The following is a 20,614-nucleotide window of genomic DNA, read 5'->3' on the forward strand; positions in this document are numbered from 1 at the left end:
TGTGCCTCGACCACGGTTCTGCTTGCAAAAGAGCAGTACATCTTGGTGTCTGAAACCTGCCCGTGCCGATGAAGGGACGGCGTAGCAAGGTTCTTGAACCATTCACCCGGCTGGCTGAGCCCAAGATACAGCTCGCATGGCCCCGGGTACCCGCCCACTTCACCATGCTCGGGTTGCTCAAAACCACTCTCATGCGTTCCTCCTCTTGACGCTGAATCCGAATCACATGGTAGCCCGACCCACAGATGCCCCAACAGGGAACTCTGCCCCTTCTGACAGCTTCTTGAATGAATCTTGGAGTCGGGACAAGTTTGGGAGCCGGACGCGGACAAGTCGTCCAAGGTAGCAACGGGAACCAACAGTGTCAACACAAGTTCGTTGCACCAGAAAGAAATATTGCGAATGGCAGCCGAAAACCTTGCTGTAATGCGTCATGCTTTGTTGAAAACCGAAAACTTCCATTTTGCGCTGTCCATTCCTGTGTGGTATATGCTGTCGTCGAAAAGACCCTCTATAAAAACCATTTTCGCGTGAAAAGACCTAACGTCCCCCTTTTCGAAGAGAGACCGAAAGAGTGAGAACCCGCAATTCTATCACTTCTCCTTGGGGGGCGGGGGGGGGGGGGGCTTGCTTTCCGCGTCGCCGTCGGGTGGCGTGGAAATGAGCTGTCACTAGGTACCGCCAAGATCGAATGTCCTCGATCCCGCATCCGCATATACGTGGGCTGCCCTTCGTCGCGTCCACATTGGCAGCCGGATCAATCAACAGATCGTACAACCTCCTCCGCCTCAACACCATCTCGAGGCACATAAATAACACACCAAGTGCTCAGTGGCGAGATCCTGAACAGAGCTGTCCAATAAGATCAAGCACGCTTTCGTGCCCGGCAATCGCGACTGGGCTTAAACATGTGCGTCTATCCAAAAGGAAACAACGCGGTCATCAGAGAAGGGCCCGCTCATCCTCCCTTTCGTTCCAGGTCGTTCTTTGGAGGTTTCTCGCTCTGAGGACCAGTCTTCGTCGTAGTCTTGACCTCTGCTTGCTTCTTGCGGGACTTCTGCTTCTGCCAACCGCTCGCGTTCTCGACCTCACCCTTGGCTGCACGCAGAGGTGCGCTCTCCTGCAGCACAGCACCGTTTGGTCGCGTGTTGGCCAGGGAGCCGTTGTCACCGCCGTTTGCAATACCATTAGCCCCGATGGACCTTTGTAGGGCTTTTGTCGTTTGGTCTCGTACAGACTCGTCGGAAGAGCCCGGGGCTGGGCCAGGCACTAGTGCCCTGCCGTGGCTCGCCGAAGCCTCCCATCGTCGCCGGACCGTGGGTGACGGCGTTCTATTCTCATAAACCGGTGACAGGTGCTGAGACTCGGGCATCATTGGGTTTGGAATAGCCAAGTCGAGCGGCGAAATACCGGCTTGCTGGTTCCGTGCCGCTAACCTCTGTCGACCTAGATCTGGCACTTTCGTGTAGCCCTGAAACTTGTCTCCGAAGAATGAGGCATACGGCGCACCGTTTGGTCCCTGCGTTGCCGCCATCCGCTGTCCAAAAGACTGCAGTGGAACCTGGTGCGGGGGCAAGGCGTGGCATTGCGTGGAGCCGTTGACTACGAGCGGGCGGTCCAGACCTGTCAAAACCGTTTCTGAAACCGTTGCGGGTTGAGACACAGATGATTCGGGAGTCGCAGTACTCTTGTTGCTAGGACCTGGAACCTGGCTGATTCGAAGTGGGTTGTCGAATCCAGTATCATCGCCTGCGACTAGCCGGCTCGATGTCATGGCAGAAGGCGGCATGAAGGTTGAGCCATTGACAACTAACGGCGTGGTCTCCTTGGAAGCCCGAGTGCTGTTTTGTGAGAACGACGCTGAGGCGGTCGGGGCTGAGCTCGTCCCGGAAAAGGTCCTACCGTGTCCGAGGGGTGATGGAGATCTAGAGGTCCTCTGCAGCCGTCGGTCAAGAACAGACTGAGGCCCCTCTGTTGATAGCCTGCGACGGTTTATGCTACTCAAACCCACATCATTCAGCGAAGGAACTGCTTGCATTGGACGAGGTGGCGTTGAGGAATCGGCGACAAAGTAACCGAGATATCCGGCCCCGTCTTCCTCCGGCGGCGAATCGGGGATCGTTCTGGTTGATCCTTCCTCGACTTCGGAATCTGTCCTATCATCCGCCGCGAGTCCTGGGAAAGGAATCAGGTTCGGCTGCCGGGGTGCATGGTTCGATAATTCGTTCACCACTTGGGCTGCCGTTCCAGAACCTTGGACCACCTTGCCACCGGGCGCCGGTGTTCGTGACGCAGGCTGGGACTGGGATCTCAGTGTGCCACCGCCTGAAGGGCCGCCAACCTCACTCGCCGCACTTGACCTATGCAGGCTTCTCCTAAATTCGGGTGCTGCAGCTGGCGCGGAAGGCGAGCTGGGGTAGGTACCATAGCCTGCGTGGTGGTGGTAGAACGCGGGCTGCAGGTGAAGGGGCCACACATAATGTTCCGGTCTAGGCGGCGCTGTCAGTGGCGGCGCTTGGTCGAACGAGTTCGTTCGCGATCTTTCTCCGGCCTGGTTGGAGCTGACTTGCATGCGTTGGGCATGTGCCACAGCCTGCTGGTGCGCCGTGAGCTGATAATGTGTGTACCAGTTCAACCGATCCTGCATTTGCAGGGCACTACTCAGCATTGCCATATTTTCAGGGTACTGGTAATGCTGCGCAAATTGGCTCCACTGTAGGTCTTGAGCTATAAGTCCGCCCGGCATGACGCCGGGCTGAGGGAATATGGCAGGGTTCTGCGTGTTATCGTAGGCATTGCTTGACGAAGCTCTTCGACTGCTGTTGCCGTTGCGGAATTGATTACGGTTGCCACGGTTGCCCCCGCTCCGACCCCCTCTTCCCGAGTTCTGCTGGGATGAGCTGCGAATGATGGCCGGGCGTGACGTAGGCTTTGTGAACAATTTGGGCTCCGTCGGCTCTTCCTTTGGTTGGACGAACTGCTCGCAGCATTCTTCCAGCTTTGCCTCGGCCACCAGGTCAAAGGCGCGCCGAAGCTCGAGGTGTATGCCACGAAACGACCAGTCGTCCGCGGTGTTTCCTAGGTTTCGCTCCCGGTTGAAAGGTTCTTCGACGCAGAGATTCTGGTTCCCGTTCCCAACCTGCCAATTTTTTTCCTTCTTGGAAACCAATTTGCCGAGCCGCACCGATATCGCCATCTCGTCGTAGTCGAACTCGTGTGCATAAAACCTGAAAAACTGAAACAGAAGTTCTCCGAGAGTGCTCTTGTTCTTGTCACCGAACCCTCTCAGCTGGTCCAGATCATCTGCGAATTCGGTCCTGTGACCGTCGGTCGTAGGGAGCTTTTTGGTGGGGCACTGGTGCAAGGACGGCAGAACGGGGGGGTGGCGGACTTGCAGGAAGGCAATGATGAGACATATCCAGGTGTAGGAGCTGAGCGTCCCGCTGAAGGCTGCGGAGTGGAAATGAAGTCAGTTGCCAGAGCCTCAAGTGATCACAAGGGGTGCTTGTTCTATGTCTTACCAGCATCGTTGATGACTCGCCTCCGTGTCCAGTACTTGACGACCATTGCGAGTGGTCGGACACGCTCGTCAGTCTCCACGTAGGTACGAACCATCCGGGTGTTCTCAAGCGCTAGGGTGTTGTTGACGTTCATGTCGCAGGCCAACTTGAGCTCAGGGTCCCATATTTTCACAATTGGGACCTTGGCCGTCGAAACGCAAACCACTTGTTCCATGCCACCTGCCGAAACGATCAGCATACATTGTGTCAGTCTGGCGAGAAACAGGAGGCAGACATACGCTTCTTCAACAAGTCAGCTATTATGCAAACGCCCTCCATTTCTTTCCAGTCCGTCGTGATGCATATATCAACTGTATCCTGTCAGTGACGTCCTTAGCGGGTTGCCTAGGTGGCAATGTCACCAACCGTCAGAGTCGTCCGAGCACAGCAGGTTTCCCGAAGAGCCAAACAGGTGGACCCGTATCTCATGACCAGGCCATTCGTCGTTGAAGATCTGCTCAAGCTTCTGGACCAGCTTCTTGCGATTCTCCTCGACTTGGGCCGACGGCAGTAACCTGTCGTATAGCTCGCGCATGTCCGTGGATAGTTTTCGCTCCTCATCCCTGGACAAGGTGCTCTTCACCTTGTCCAAATCGACCCGTTCCAGCCTGTCTGACCCTATGCTATAAGGTATGCGCCTCCGGAAGTGTCTAGAAGCAGTCTCGTATTGACAAGGTTTGGGAAACGGCCGCGGGGGGATGGAGGCAGCACCGCCATTCGGTTCCGAATATGCCGATCGGGGAGAATGATTTTGCGCGACGGTTGGGGAGGGCTCACGGGACTCGGACCCTTCGAAGAGATTCCGCGGCCGCTGACGCGGCGTTGACGGCACGGAGATGGACTGCGTGGAGCTGCTCGTCGATTGCTGGGCGGGGGTCGCTCGAGGCGGGGGCCGGGAGGGTAGGGGGTGGGCGACATCAGGCTGCTGCTTTGGAGGCATCTTGCGAGTTGTTTCCTTGTCCGTGTCCTTCCCCTTTGTCATGCCCTCACGTTCTGATCTGTCTGTGCTTTTGGGCCCTCTTGTCCCATTGCAGCTCTGCGGTGCAGGAGACTGCTTGACGCTGTGGCTTTCCTTGTTCGACACCTTGGATGAGGATCTCGACCGCGGCGCTGCCTGTATGTTGGGCACGGGGAGCGCACTCGGGAGTGGTGGGCTCTGCAAGCCGCCGCCTCCTCTGCCGGGAGAGATGAGTTTGTTGTACTGCAACAGCTGCGCCTGGTGTTGCGATACCAGCAGGGGCAGCAGGTCATATGCTGGGGGGTACGGACTGGCCGAGGTGGCGTCGGTGAAGGAACTCGAGGCCGACGTAGAAGCAGCTGGGGTCCGCGGTGTCGAGGGGATGCTGATGCGACCCCAAGGGTTGACTGGTTGGTAGGACTGGTTTGGCTCTGCCGTAGCTGACCGGCTGTCCATGAATCTGGGCCGGCGACTTTTACCACGGGCAGGAGGTAACGCGTGGCGCGAGTTGAGAATATGAAGCACCTGTGCATGCACGGGGCCGGGCGGGGCAGGGCAGGGCAGGGCAGGGCAGGGCAGGGCAGGGCAGGGAATTGCAGAGCGGGATGGCGCGCTCAGCGAATGGCGGGAGTGGATCGGAGTAGGGCACAAGATGGAGGATGTGGTCGAGGGACTCGGCGTCGAGAAATGAGAACTGGGTCGGTAAGTGGCTGCTGGTCAGGCCCGGGTTGCTCTTTTCTCCCCCCTGGGCTGGCTGAGACGGTCAACCTGCGACTGTGTTGTCTGTCGGGCTGGTTGGTTGGTGGCCCCGTCTTGCAGAAATTGGAAGGCAGGAGGCAAGCAATATCGACGTGTGGTGTAACCGGCAAGCCAGGTCTAGGCGAGGAAGGAGGAAGGAAGCCTGAGGTCTACCTGGGCTGTTACAGCTTCTGTTTCTGCTTCTGCGACCGAGTTGAGGATAAGCGCTTCGGAAGGGCAAGTGGGAGAGGGTGCTGAACCACAGAGTTGGGATCGGGATTAGGAGTTACTGTACTGTACATACGCTCTTGTGATGCGTGCTCCCAAAATAGCAAACCACGGTCGCAACCAGACGGTGAGCAGGTGGAGAGGCACTGAGGGGGAAGCGATTTGACAATCAATGGCGCCCGTTTCCCGAATTGTTGCGGCTGCCGCTGCTACTGTTGCCGCCGCTGCTTCTGCTGCTGCTGAGTGAAGTCTTGCTGTGTGTTGCCGCTGCAGAGGTCGAGCAGAGGAAGGCGACCATTCAAACGACCTTGGGGAGCGAAATAAGGGGGGGGGGCGGGATATGTGCGTCAGGGAAGTCGAGGGGGAGCGGTGCAGCACAGTGCAGTTGGGTGCGGTGCAGGCCGTGGGCGGCAGGGCGCAGGGTTAGTGCAGGCAGAGGTGCGGGTGGGCCTCGGGGGGGGGGGAGGTGTAGGTGTGAGGTTGTAGGGGTACCCCCAGGTAGTGACGGAAATGGACGGTGGGTGCTTGCTGGCTGAACATGCAATGAGCGGGCGACAGTGCTATGTGCCCGAGTGCCCGAGTGTACTGCAGGTACCTAGGTATCTGTATATGCGCAAATGCTTGAGAGGTTGCTTGCTATGCTATGATGTACGCAGGTAGGTATGCCCTGGGCCTGTGCTCCGCCTGGCTCGGCTGGGCAAAAGGGAAGCGACGTGATGCAATGTCGGTGCAGCGGGTGAGGGAATGGCCAAACTACCAATGTCCAACCGACTGGCAGTCAGACAGTATGGCCTGGTTGCCTAGGTATGGCAGGCCAAAGAAAGAGAAAAAAAAACAATATGGAGAGGGAGGCAGAGCGGGGAGGGAGACGGGAGGAGAGGCACGACCAGGTCAAGTGCACATGCGCAGGTGCTGTGCAGGTGCAGGTGGATTTAGGATGGTGAGGTATGGTTTGGTCTGGTTTGGTTTGGTTTGGTTTTGGCTCTGGTTTTGGTCGTTGCAGGGCCTGGCAGCGGTAAGGCGCACTGCGGCGCTGGTTTGTGGTTGTGTGGGCAGGCGGGAAATGAGGCAGGTTGGGGTCTTGTTCCAGGTCAAGCTACCTGCCTAGTACCCGGGTACGCGAGCAGAAACCACCCCCCAAGCTTTGGGGGCATCTGCCAGGCGCCGTCTGAGGTGGAAGTAGGAGGGGGCCCGAAAGGAGATGAGATCTGTTATTGGATTGTTCCCGATAGCCCTGGACCGTACTTTCTTTCCAGTTCCCACAGGACACTACAAGAGAGAGAGAGCATTTCTGGGGAGCCACTCTGGCCTAGGAGCAAGAAGCCAACGGCCGAGGCACAAGGCACAAGGCCGACATGTTGATGAAAGAGACTGGCCGGCATTGACTGAACAGGCCTACACGCAATACCCGTCCATGCCTCCTGCTACTGGGCACTTGGTTGGGTACAGGCGCCCAGGCACATATGTTCTCAGAGCTCGCCGTTATTGCCGCCCTTGCCTCGCAGGCCAGAAAGACTGTTCTTGGACGCGCCTTCTTCGCCTTCTTCGCTTTCTTCCCTCAAGGAAACAGCCAGGGGGCTTTGTTCCTATAAAGGGCCAATGGGCGATCCCACCCCGAAACTGCCTAACTGTCTAGGGGCTGGCCTCTGCGGGGGGGCAGATGCACCGCGGGTGGGTCCCCGTTTCCATCCGCCACCCTGGCTTGCCCTTCAATGAATGTCTTGCTGGGGCCCAGTCGACGCACGCCGCTGCATCTACCTGCCTGACTGCCTGCCTGCCTAGGTGGGCATGGTGGGCATGGCTGTATGGCAGTTTGACTGCATGGCAGTCTTGACTGACTGACTGACCGACCGACTACCAAGGGATGACAGCCCGGCCAGAAACCGAATGGCCACAGGCATGCCTGTTGGAGGCCGGAATAGTGCCTGCCCATTTGCACGCCAGCAGCACGCCGAGTCCTACCCAGCTGCCAGGTCCGCCTGCTGCTACTGTGTGCCTTGTGCCTCTCACCGAACCCCGAGCCCTGGACGGGCCAGCCTGATGTGTCGTCAACGTCTCGCCCCCTTTATTCCAATTTCCGCACCCACTTTACCCTCCCTCGGCCCTCCCTCGCCCTCCAGACGCGGCAAACACGGGCTTCAGGTCCCCAGCGCTCATTTCGACGCCCCAGCACACGCGACTCGCCTCCATCACGAGAACCCTGCGGGCTCTCTCATCTGCCAGTCTGCCAGTCTGCCCACGCTTCAGCTGCTGATAGCACACATCAAGGGGTTGGCCGCCAGGCGCCCTGGCCCAGCCCTACACCGGAGCTCGACGCCTCTTCCTCCGTTTGGAATAGGCCCCTACCGGCATCTCTACGTCCCTTTGGTCATCTGCGGCCGGCACGGCTCCAGGTCGACTTGGGTCCCGTCCCAGCCAACACAGGCAGTGGTCTGCTCGTGGGTACCGTGTCCTTTGTACTCCATACGAGCTCCGCTCCTGTGGGCATGTGCCCATGTGCCCATGTGCGCTTTGGATAGCATCAAAACCCTCTGTATCGAGTGCGAGCAAGCGACCAATTCGGCAGTTCGGCTGCCAACGCGCCCCAAGGCTTTCGCCACAATATGCCCCGATCCTCCCGGAAACCCCACAGTGAGCATCTCCTCGCAAATTCGGCGGCTGCCGCTCATCCACCGCTGCCTATGTACCCGTACGGAGTAAAGGTCTAGCCTTAGGGCTGAGCACGGCGCACATGGTCCTGCTCAGCCGCGCCGGACACCAGGGCCAACTCACCCCCAGGGCCCGCCTCACCTGCCTCATCCCCAACGACCGTACCGACTGACGAAAGTGCTGCGACGAGGCTTACCACCACGGCTTGCTCCAGGTCGGGCTGGGTTGACAAGCCACGCCGTGTAACCAAGCTCTGCTGCAGCAGCACGCTCACGGCCGAGCCAATAGACACCGGGGTATCTACCCTTTTCGAGAAGACGGAATCAGATAAAGGGTGCTCTGATCTTGAACAAGCAGCCCGAACAAACGTCACGTTCCGCCATAAAGGGTCTTGAGCTGCTTATGGACCCGCCTCTGCACCTCCCAGGTCTGCCAATCGAGTATCATTGCCCAGTGGCGGATACTACAGGGTTCGTCTGAGCCGGACGTATCTTGATTAGCCGACCAACGGGTTCGGAAACCGGGCCTCGTCCCATAGTTCGTCTACGTGGCTTGCCCATGCCCTCATTTGCCCCTTCCCAGGAGCGAGGTTCGGCAATGGCTGTCGGGGCGTATACAGAGAGGTGTAACATCACTCGGCTGCTCGGCTGGCAAAATGCAGGATCGGGCCACGCTGTCCGGGGCCGGAATGGAACAGCACAATGGTGGCATACAGACAGCCTTGCTACCATGTTAGCCTCGCAGGTTGTCGGTAACCCGAGCTTGTGGAGGCCAGCAAGGCCGACATGACAACATACATAGCTGTCGATTGCAGAACGCATTTGTCTGTGGTTGACCGCCGAGCGTGTCTACCTAGTCAGATAGATGTGAGGTGTGCCAGAAGCTATTGTGTGCTGCAATATGCGACATGCATGGGCCAATCTGATAATTATGCGTCAGCCTGGCCATCAAGTTGGTTGGCTTCCACCAATAGCCATTCTATACGCGGGCATAGAAAACACGGACCCCAACCCCTTGGCAATGCAACCAGCCCTCATCTATGTTCGGATCGGACTCGGTGACACTTTGCATCGCTTCCACGCTCCATTCTGACATTGCGTTGCGTCGAGTTCAGATCGCATGCAATGCAGCTGCAAACTCCATGTCCGCACGTGTGTCCCCACGGCACTGTAGGGCTCCTGATGGCCGTGGGTTGAAAATACAAAATGCTGTCTATATTCGTCAGCAATGGGTGGGTGTCGCGCTGTCAGTCATCATCCGCCAAAATGCTCGCCTGTCTGATCGCTGCTACTTGCCGAGGTATGCCCTGCCTTGTCGCAGTTCATCTCAATTTTCAGACGATCAACCCAAGGATTCCTCTGCTAAGAGCCTTGAACAAATCTGCAGCAAGTTGGGACGTGGCCCGGCAAGACTCCAACCGATCTCTCCTGTTGCTACGAAGCCTGGGTGTGGTCGCCCGGGCGCAGGGCACGATCCAAGGTGCGGCCTCGGCCAAGCTACTGTTTTGTTGCTCGAAATGCGCACTTCTTCACCATGGCATAAATGGTCACAAGGGATGTAGACGTGTGAAAGCCATTAATCTATTGACCATCATCAACGCTGCAAAAATCAGGAAGCCGTGAGATCAATAACTTGAGAAGGCCAGTGTCGTCACACGGAAATATACATAGTGCTTGGTCAGGATAACGGAGATCGCATGACAGGAGATCTCCTGCAGGCCAGCTTGACATCCATATATCATACTCTGGCCTCGCTCGAGCCTACCAGCCTTTGTGGTACAAATGTGTAGATGTTTTGTACGTATGTATGTAGTGTTTCCTTGCTCCCAGGGATCACCGTGTTGAAACCCTGATGTATTCTACCTATACCGCACCCAAATCTACCTAGGATACCTACCTAGGTACCTAGGTACCTAGGTAGGTAGATACTTTGCACACAGGGCTAGGAATGTACCATCAACATCATGCTGAGACCCGACCCGCTGGACCCCGCATCTTCAGGGTCAGCGCCGTCCCTGCACATGGTGCCCTTCCGATCCGTGCACCCAGGGACCCCACCATAAAGTCTGGTCCAAGCTTCCCCCAACCCAGGGGCTCCATCTTTCAGCCTTGCGCCTCGCTTGCTCAGGGGTCTACTGCATAGTACTGGCTGACTGGTAGCTGGGGCGCGGCCCCTGCCCGTGCGAGCCTCGACCGAGACTTGGGCGCTCACGAAACGTGCCCTGTCTCAAGGAATAGCCTCGACAGCCCGCGAAGGACACAATGAGGTTTCATTTCAGCACTCGGACAGCAATGTTTCAACATGCCCCTCCTGTACTCTTCCAATCTCGCGTCTCGAGAAGGAACAAGAGGTATGTCGACTTTCTTCCCTCTCTCATCTTTTACATATTATTCCCCGATCCCAAATTCCCATCCCACCTGACCTCGATCACCCCTGCATGCGCATGATCATCGCCAGCTCACTCCGCCAGAGCTTAACCGAACGATCGTGCACCTTGGCATAAACAATAAGCTCCAGTTGCTTCCTTTGCCCTCGGAGGAACCCTCGACCCCTACACCATGTTCTCCAGCCTCGGGACCAAGCTCGCGCTCAAGAAGCTGGGTGTCCCCAAGGATGCCATGAATGTGGGCTCGCCCTTTGGCGCCGCCAACGACGAGCCCAGGAAGCTCAAGAAGAACCAGAAGAGCCTCACTACAGCAGAGCTGGATGAGCTCGAGGGCAAAAACTGGCCGAAGTGGATGTCTGTCAAGAGCCTGCCTTTGACGATCCAGCCTTGGCTCTCGCCCCCTCCTCCACCGGTTCCCGTCGCTGCTGAATGCCCTACTGTCGGTGCCCTCGCACCAATAGATCGTGACAGGAAATTGGTACTCGGGAATAATGGGCGCAAGGTTCTCGTCGTCTTTCTGCGGTGTGTTGGTTGTGCATGTAAGCAGCCCCGCCCATTCCCGGGAGCCTCATCTGCCCCCGATCAAACCATCTCCATCACCTCCCTGGTTCAACCCGGCTCGACCAGCTTGTGCAATGTATGTGCCCGTCTGACCTGTGTGCAGTTGCTCAAAAGACCTTTCTCGCCCTGCGTGACCTTGCCAACAAAACCCCGGTCACCTGTATAGCCGTGTCCCACTCCTCGCCCGCCGCCACGAGCAAGTGGATCGACCTGATGGGGGGAGCTTGGAAAGTGCAGGTGATCATCGATGAGGACCGTGCCATCTATGCGGCTTGGGGGCTAGGGCTATCCTCGGTGTGGTACTACTTCAACCCGACCACGCAAACAGCGGCGTGGAAGGAGAAGGGCTGGCTGGGGAGCACAGTGGCGACGAGCATCGGCCGCAAGATGGGGATGACCAACAACGGCGGCATGGACCTCGGCGCTGCCGCTGCTTCGGAACAGGGCGACGGCCCAGGAACGATAATGGGCAACAAGTGGCAGCAGGGCGGGGCATTTGCAGTCGACGAGCGGGGAATTGTGCTCTGGGGTGGCAAGTCAGAGCGGGCAGATGAGATCGTGGATTTTGAGGCTGGCACTCGAGCGTTGGGCATGTGAGCATGAGCCGGCCACCTGGGAGGCTGTGGTGTTGGGTTACTGAGTGTATAACGATCTTAGTAGTGCAGTCGGGCGCTCGCAGATCAATACCTACTGATCAAGGGACAAGGACAAGGGGCCAGGCTGAGCCACGGTTTCGTGATTGATCTCTCAGGTTTGTGAATTGCTGACATGGTTCGGTCAGGTACAACATGAAAATTTATGTCGCCCCATGAGGCCGCGAGGAACGCCGTACAAGGTACTCAGTTGTAGCATTTCTAGTCTGTCCGAAAAGTCGACTAGGTTCTGCGCCAAATACTCGCCTAGTAATGCTCGTCTATCTGGGCTGGCAGACTAGAATGGATTTCTGGACCTGGACTGATGGTTCTGATTGCAACGGTCGAGCCGCAGGAACCGTTGCGACGTAAGGTTCACTGCCGATGGGTTGTACCACGAAGCACGCGCGCACACACAACACGCGCATTGAATGACGGGTCGCGGCATGCGTGCAAGACAACCGATCCTCTGCCCCGTGTGTGTCTTGTCTTGCCACCTCTTGTGGTCTGCCGTGCTGCCTGCTTGCGTGTGCGCAGCCCACGCCCTTGCCTCCGGGGGAATCCCCCAATCCTCCACGACCCTTCATCTTTGATCTTGTATTATAGCTATCCTCGATAGTTCCGGCCTGCTGATTCAGCATTCTCGCAGCATTCCCGCTGCCTTCTCGTGCAGTTCATGACCCTGAGAGAACAGAAAGCGCAGCGGAGCCCGTGCCGCCAGCGCAGTGCCTGGTAGTATTTGACGTCGTTGATGAATTGGCAAGGGGTCTTGAACACGATGACCGGCGGATCACATTGCCTCTTCAGCGCCAACAGACCGCACTTCAACTTTATTTGATTCCTTTTTGCTCGTAGACGATGACCATTCGGGACGCACGAGTCAATCTACCTTCCTCTGCCTTCTTTTCTCCCCTTCCTTTTCTTTCCTTCTTTTCCTTGGAGGCCCCCCGGGGGTGGGTTGGCGCCCCAAGGGTGGAGCGGAGGTCGTCGGATCGCGCCGATGATTTGACTGACTCCTGCGATGCAACATGTCGTACGGGAAATGAGCTCTCTAGTCTGGATTTGGGCCCGAGACCGTTTCTGCCATTGAAGCATCCTGTTAGGTTTCACGACATGTTCTTATCACAGTCGCGGTGAAGCAAAATCAGGATCAGCAGCAAACATCTTCATCCCGGGGCACAGGTCCGTCTCCCTGGCAGCACCATATATCATCCTGCCGAGCTTGAAAGCCCTGCCACTCTTAAATTTCTGCAGACTGCCGTCTGAGGCTCGCATTTACTGAGTTTCCGATGTCGAGCCAGATACGCTAGAATCAAACCGCCGATGATTATTTTTGTTTCCATTTTTTGTGCTTTTTGCCGCCGTGTGATGACTCTCCATCCTATATATCAGACATGCTCTTTCTTTTTGGTGTTGCAGGGGGTTGCAACGCTTGTGATTGATACTGAGCCAGGAATGCCGCGCCCCATATAAGACCGTGGGTATCGAGCCTGTCCCTTCAGCACCGACCGCATTCGTCACGTTGAATTCATGCCAACTCCGGACCCGCAACCAACAGCATAGAAAATCATAAAGAGACGAGTGCCAAAGGGGGGACAAAACGAGATAACTCCGACAACCAGTACGACCCAAGGGTAGGGGAATATTAGGGGCGGGACTTCCAACACCAAGCCGCCACCGAACAACAAGACAAGATGAACTCCGCCCAACGTAGACCCAGACCAGACATGACCTTTGTGTGAACTGCCCTGCGCCCGACATGAGTCTCCCTTGCTCCGATAGTGAAAATTCCAGAGTGGTATCCTTTCTTTCCCACGCGAGACAGCCGTCAATCATCATATGCCAACCAGCTCAAAAGGCCCGATGCCAATGCCAGTGCCAATGCAGGTATCGTGTCTCGACGCCTTCCCTCCGGGATGCCGACATCCTTAAACGCAAAAGCCTTTGAGAAAACACCCTGTAACCATGATCCCGCCATTCTCCAGATCAATGCATGCATCTGACCAGTTACGTCCCGCGCATTTTTAAATCATTCCGCCCAAAAATCGAGTTCGACTGGCTCCTGAGGATGCCCAACATGTCCTCGGCTTCAGCCCCACACGCTGGTCTGAGTCTTGGGGCCCCAAGGCTGGCCTCGCTGAGGCCAGCTGCCCAGCCCGACAGGAGCGTCAGACCCTGCGGATGTGGGGTTAGTCGACCCAGCTGCGGTATTGACGCCACCTGACTCGCCAGCCCCGGAAACGTTGTAGCCCTGGTTTAGTGGAGACGGCAGGGGGGTAGTCGATTGCCTCTGCAGGGCCGGGTTCGGTTGTCCCTGAGAAGTAGGCTGTCCCGAGGGCCGCGTTCCGATAGGAGCCACAGGCTTCCCGCTGACGGTCCTGCCATTTTCACCACCAGGCGAAGAGTTGCTGGTCCGGCTGATCTGCTGTTCGAGCGAGCCCTTGTTGCCAGCGGGGTTGGACGCCGGGCTGGCGTTGCTGCTGTTGCGCTCTCGCTGCTGCGGACCAGCCGAGACGGGCTCATTGGGCGGCTGCGGGCCGGCATCGTATGTCAGAGGAGACGGGCCGCGTATGCCCGGAGGTCCAGCATGGTGAACGGGCAATCCCTGGCGAGGCGTGCCTGTCTCATCAATGTACCCTCCTGTCTGTCCGAAGGGGCTTTCGCCGTATAGTGCGCTCCGCTGGCGAGAGATCAGCTCACGACGGGCCTCCTCGGACATACCGCTGGGGCTCAGCGTCCGATCGGCAGACTTGGGCGCGTTGGCGGAGCTGGGTCCTGGTTGAATGTCGGTGACGGCAGCTAATGACCACGGTAGTTAGCTCAGATCCCAATCAAGTGCTTGGTACCGTGGCTCTGACTTGGAGTCCCCGAGCCAGCTGTCCGGTCTTACAAGGGAGGGTGTCGGGAGAAGCAATGGGGGCATCAATAATGTCAGGCCGCACTTGAGGCATGGAGAAATTGCAAACAAGAGTCTCTGGCTTGGGCAACCCCTGGAGGGAGGAACGTGTCTTCTTCTTTTCATTGCGGTTGGAGTCTCGTGACGCTATACAGAGGAGGGCGGCCTACTTCGGTTGTATTGCTGCTCCTGATGATAGTTGCGAAGCTCGCGCTCCCGCTGAGCCGCCATCCTCCTCTTGGCCTGCATCATCTGCTCCGCCTCGTTGGAGCCGCGCGAGGATTGGTGTCGCTGGGAGGCATAGAAGTTCTGGAGATTCGACGAAGGGGGCCCAGGCCGGCCATCAAATTCGACCGACTGCGGGCGTTGGGGCCCGCCAGCACCGCGGGGGTCTGTTGGGGCAAGTGTCAGCTAGGACGGTGCTGGGATGTGGCCCAGCCGGCACTTGATGTGCACACTCACCAAACTTGGGCCGGTTTCTGGCAGGGCCGGGAGAAAAGGGCGGTTTGAACTCACGTCTGCCACCAGGAATGCCGAACATTTTACCGCTCTTGACCAGATTCTCGATGGAGCGCTCAACCTCTGCGATCATCATCAGCACAGATACCACCGCCTAGGACCAGTATCTTTGTTCCAAGCCCCCATGCTGGTGGCGGGCGAGCTTGGCCCCAAAGAGCCACACTTGCTGACCCGGATTCGGGACAGGACTGGAAGGACAATGGCCCTGCTCGGACTGCAACAAACGTACCCTCAAATTGGTACCAGAATGCCGAGGTTTCCTCGCGAGGTATCGTGGAGCTCGCGCCTAACCAAAAGAAGAAGAAGAAAAATGTTATTTCATTGTCACTGTCGAGCGCCGAGACGGAATGGGAGGCGTACCGGAGCGGGTGGGTGGGGTTTGGTGATCCCAGCCAGGCTGACCGCCGGCGGGCCATTGCGCGTCGCCGTAGTATGACATGACGGAACGCGATGGTAACCTCTCCTAAAAGGCGAAAGGAAACAAAATCCTCAGGGGTATCAAGTAGGCTCGTCGTTGGTGTACGAAATCAAGAGCTGCAATGAGCGGGAAATTGTCAGCGTGATCCGGTAAGCAAAGAAGAAGCAAGCTAGACAGTATCACAGCGGGATAAAAATGCCAGTCTCGGGCTGGGGGGGGGGGGGGGCCTTGTCGCCTGACAGGATTTCGTGATGGGCAGGAGTTGGCAGTCTGGGTGGCCGAGGGTAGCCACAAGACAAGGAACATATTGGTCGGCGCATTGATTCCGACGGCGCAGTCGCGATGCCCAAGATGGCGCTGCTGGCGTCCGGATCATAGGGACTCAAACTCACCCACGCGCGTTCCAACCGCTTTCTGCTTATTACTGCCTGGTACACACACGGGACGACAAGTGTCCAACAGTTTGCTTGTCGGTAGCACGGAAATATTGTCGACAAATGACAGGGTCTAGCTCGAGTGAGCGCAACGTAGGGTGGAGCGGCAGAGAGCAGACGGTCGTTGTTGTTGCGGGAACGCGAGCAGCTGCAGCAAGACGAAACCCAGGGACCCGGGACTCGGCAGGACCAGACCAGTCGATAGAGGCGAGAAAGGCGAGACACGACGTGTGCGGACGGTGAGTGCTGAGTGCTGATGCTGACACACGAACACTGGCACCGGCACTGACTTGACCGTGATTTGTTTGATCGGTCGGCTCAACGACTCGTGCCTCGAAGGGGGGGGTCGGGATGGATGGGCGGACGGAGGTTGGGGGGGGGGTTGTCGTGGGGGGTTTTCTTCAGCGCCCTGAAGGAAAGGAGGAGGGAGAGAAAAAAGAGACGCAGCGGCAAAGGAAAAGAGGGCGCACGCCGAAATGGAAGAATTGAGGAGAGTGTCAGGTCTGGCGGCAGCCGAGTGGGAGCGGAGCGGTGGATGCTCTGGGTAGATAAAGTCCCGAGAAAAAATCGCAAGGTAACGTAAAAAAACTCCTCGAGAAGGAAAAGAGCGACGCAACACGGCACCGCTCAAACCACCAACCGCCCGCTGGGCGCATAGGACCACCTACACAATCTCACACAGGCTCGCACACGTACAATTTTACATGGACACACAAACTGCCACTACCACACAGTACTACTACAGCAGGCACGCTCACCAACCCGCACACTGGCCGTACTGTAGCTTGCTTGCCTGCTTTGCTGCCGGCCTTGCGCTGTGCCCTGGAGGCTTGGAGAATCAAGACTTGGGGACTGAAGAAAGGACCTTGGTTGGATCTCGAGCCGGCGCAGGACGGGGACCGAGACTGGGGGGGGCCACTTGCTGGGACCTGCTGGCTGGGTTCCCAGTTGCGCACCTGCACCTGGTTGGAAATGGAGGTCTGGCCCGTGCCCTGCCTTTGACCTCGCAAGCCTCGCAGGCCAGGTCCCCGGTACTTAACCTCAACCCGCGGCGGCGGCGGGCTGAGGCCAGGAGCCAAGGTACCGAGAACAGAACCCCATGCGTACCCAGGTACATGCCCAAATTCGATGGAGCCTGAGGGGGGATGAGGAGGGGAAGCGGCAGGAGACTGGGCAGGGGAGGCTAGGCACTGACCAGACCGGGCTAAAGGTCGCACGTTGTTTGGATGGGCCAGTAACCTGGGCAGTGGGCACGGTACCGGGGTGGGTACCTAGGGACAAGGCCGCTAACAATCAGAGAAGGGGAGGGGGGAGAGAGAGAGTGTGTGTAAAATCCTTCCTCGGAAAAGGCCACCCACGCTGCGACGCTGCCACGCTTGCCGTGCTGCCCATGCTGCCCACGCTGCCCACGGTCAAGTGTCAGGTGCCCAGCTAGAAGCATCAGACCAGGCGAGGAACCTGCCCGTTTCGATTGCAATGTTGCTCTTGCATGCGCATGCGGGTGACGTCCTCGACGGGCTCGGCTGAGTAATGAATGACTGAGTACCGTCGCAGCCGAAACGGATAACTCAGGTCTAATTCCACAGCAGCTTGAACGCGAGCGGATAGGCTGCACTGTCCAGCCTGTCTGTCCCTGAACAGGCCCCTCCAATCGGTGGTCGGATGCATTGGTTGCTCGCTCGATGCCCGTCTCTGTTGACGGCGACGGCGACGGCGATGGTGATGCTAACGATGCTGATGTTGCCATTGATGGCAAGGACAACCGCCCCCTCGCCGCCCCCCCCCTCCCGCCTCCCCGCAGCCCGGCAGCAGAGACCAAGGGGAGCCGGGCTTGCCTTGTCAGGTGTAAGCGTCACTCCCAGGTGATCGAAGAGCAGGCACAGGGAGAGAGGGAGACAGAAGAGAAAGAAGGAGAAAAACAAGTCGGGTCAAGTGATCCAAGCCCGGATCAGCCAGCCCTTTGTCCAGCGCCCAAGAGTGGTCGACAAGTACCGAGTACAATGCAACGTCGGGTGGGTGACATCTGAATGTGGGGGTTTTGGATTGACCCGGGAATGAGGAGCAAAGGACCGACGCAGACGCAGGCTTGCAGGCTTGGAAACCAAAATTGGCCCGCGGAGGATTGGAGCGGTAGCGTCCAGCCCGGCTTGCGCCGTTTGCACTGGGCGGGGAGGATGTGGTCGAATCAACAGTCCTCAGCACCTCGTATGAAGTCTGGAGACGACACCTTGGACGCCGCGAACGGCCATTGTTGCCATGTTGCAACTTGCGACCGACCCTGCCAGGCAGCCCAGGCCCATCTGTTGCCGTCTATCCGTGAGTGCCTGTTGACCGTGCACCTGCACTTCGCATTCATTATAGTGTAGTGTACACTACTTGGGTATGCTATATTTACACGAGTACATGGCAAGTGCACGGGTACGGAGTACGGAGTACCTGGGTACCCACCCACCTACCACAGCACCCACGTTGCTGCCCAGGTGGCAAGTACGCTGTCTGGCTGTGTGTTTTGATATGGCAGGACACAAGAACCCTTGCCGGGCGACAGTGATGATGCCATCCCGCCCGCCCAATCTCCCTGGACCAGCCCACCTTCTCCATATCTTTGCCTCGACGTTGGGGCGCCGTCCTGGCACCTGCGCCTGTGCGTGATGCGGTGTCCTGGATGTCGAGGCGGAAATTGTCCTCTTCCCCATACTCTTGGCCCGTCTACCACCCTGGTCCCCTTTCCGCATTTGACGGATTTAGACGCCAGCCCTGGCAGTCGGCAGGATTGAAATTGAACGTCAATAGTCGCGTGGAGCCTCAATCTTGTGGCCCACGACCTCATCATCCCAAGATGTGAGCAATCAGGTTTCGCGAGGCCGGGCGGGCAGCCGCCGGGCATCTATCTGATCGAGGCTTGACAGGCTTGACAGGCTTGACCGCTCGATGCGCAGGCATTCACACTCAGGGCATCATTGCTGCCGACAACCCCCAGCCCCAGCCTGCCCTCCGCCCGCCTGCCCTTCCACCCCACCGGGCCACAGCACTTCGCCCAGGCAGCCTGGGAGCCCAAGCTGCAAGCTGCGGTGCTGAGTCCCCAGTCAGCAGCGACCAGACCGACGAGGCAGCGAGGCTGACGGCCTGGCAAGGAAGGCCAACCAGCCGGCCAGGGCCGACAGCAGGGCCACTTTAACCGAGCCGACGGGAGCGTCTGCCCTCTCTTCTGCCGACAGGGGTGGCCCCCGGCCCCTTGACCCTTCCCTATCGCTTCGAGAACAATGCGAGTGGCTTCGTACAGGATACCAGGATACACGCATGGGTACCTGGCCTACCTGGCTGCTCGCCCTCACTTGGGCATTCAGGGTCCTCCCCCTCTGGACCTCGATTTTTTTTTTATGTCGGCTGTCATGCCACACGGACAGACAGACGGACAGACTGCTGATGAGGCCTGGCCGATGTGATCCTGTGGCCATCCAAGGCGCGTACCTGTATATGTTGCCTCTTGTTTCTCCGCCCTGCAGCTGACCGTCTCCTGGCTCCTGCTTGCCCGTACTGTGTAGCACACAGGCGAGCACCTCGGCAGGCCGCAGAGCAGGCAGAGAGGGCAGGGAACAGCACCAGCAGCGACAAGCCCAGACGACGACATTTTGCCCGTGCCCATGATCGTGCCATGGCCGTGCCGAGGCGTTCCGAGCTTCCGGGGCCAGCCTTGGTGCCCTTAGACGCGGTGTTGATGTTTCTTTCCCGAGCCCTCCCTCATCTGAGGTTGAAACTTCGCTGGAACAGCAGGTGCCGGGAAGTACGAATGGGTCAAGACAAGCCCCCAGGCCCTTTGTCAGCTACCCGATGGACAACGCCGTCATTGGCAGCCGGCCCGGCCCTTCCCAGCGAATATCAACCAGGCCAATGGCCGGCACCCGGACACCCCCATCTCGTGTCTTCTATATCTACCCTTCATCTGGCTCCCCCATCTGGCGACCTGAGGCGTCACTGTCCATACCCCGAACTTCAGGGCCCTACATTACCACCCACAGCCATTCGAGGCACCCTGCTGCTCCTGGGGAACCAGATGGCCTGACCCGCCAGGGTTCTAGCCCCATGTCTGTCCTCGCTTGTCCAAAATGCTACTGTCAAGGTTTTGGAGCCTCCTGCCGAGCGCCTGCAAGGCTTATTATGGATGGGTCTTTTGTGTTGAAAGCCAGTTGCAGTGATTTGTCCACCCCAGGCCTGGCCGCTGGCCTCTGCCACCAGTCTCGGCAACTTTCTCTCAGCAGCTGCCACTCAGCAAGAAGCCATCCCATGATTTCTGACCACGCCGTCTAGCCACGTTCGGCCCGATCCCAGCTGCGCTCCCCGGCGCTGCCCATTGCCCACAAGAGGAATGCTCGGATGGACACTTGGCGGTAAACGTGCCGGGGTTCACAGGAGCCATGCCTGCCCGCCCGCCCGCCCGTTTGATGTCGATATTGACATGCGGTATGCAAACTTGCCGAGGGACGAGGTTTTGGATGGTTTGCAGAGGAGCAACCGCGGGATCCTTGTCCTTCTAGAAGCCTTCCTTCCACCCGGGGAACAAGGCTTAACCTTGGGACATGGCCGACATTTGCTTTGCAAGTCGTCCAGGCCTTGCCTTGCGTTCCTCCGGTAGGC

The 20,614-nt window shown here is 58.1% G+C and overlaps 3 protein-coding genes across 3 annotated transcripts; 1 reads left to right on the plus strand and 2 right to left on the minus strand.

Moving 5' to 3' along the window:
• Positions 1-958: 958 nt before the first annotated feature.
• Positions 959-4,974, minus strand: KVR01_002924 (uncharacterized protein; the record flags this gene model as incomplete). Its single annotated transcript, XM_044791552.1, has 4 exons — positions 959-3,450; positions 3,522-3,740; positions 3,800-3,871; positions 3,927-4,974. 4 exons carry the CDS (start codon positions 4,972-4,974, stop codon positions 959-961), a joined length of 3,831 nt encoding a protein of 1,276 aa, XP_044647939.1.
• A 5,717-nt stretch (positions 4,975-10,691) lies between these two features.
• KVR01_002137 (uncharacterized protein) lies at positions 10,692-11,677 on the plus strand (the record flags this gene model as incomplete). The annotated part of the gene is made up of 2 exons (XM_044781882.1): positions 10,692-11,058; positions 11,184-11,677. 2 exons carry the CDS (start codon positions 10,692-10,694, stop codon positions 11,675-11,677), a joined length of 861 nt encoding a protein of 286 aa, XP_044647152.1.
• Positions 11,678-13,801: 2,124 nt separating this feature from the next.
• Positions 13,802-17,057, minus strand: KVR01_003431 (uncharacterized protein; the record flags this gene model as incomplete). Its single annotated transcript, XM_044788822.1, has 5 exons — positions 15,938-17,057; positions 15,357-15,661; positions 15,071-15,190; positions 14,779-15,000; positions 13,802-14,511 (listed from the first exon to the last, which is right to left on the minus strand). Exons 2-5 carry the CDS (start codon positions 15,541-15,543, stop codon positions 13,802-13,804), a joined length of 1,239 nt encoding a protein of 412 aa, XP_044648446.1. The 5' UTR covers positions 15,544-15,661; positions 15,938-17,057.
• Positions 17,058-20,614: the final 3,557 nt, after the last annotated feature.

Source organism: Diaporthe batatas (assembly GCF_019321695.1).
Source record: "Diaporthe batatas strain CRI 302-4 chromosome Unknown Contig00003, whole genome shotgun sequence".
NCBI classification, from domain to species: domain Eukaryota; kingdom Fungi; phylum Ascomycota; class Sordariomycetes; order Diaporthales; family Diaporthaceae; genus Diaporthe; species Diaporthe batatas.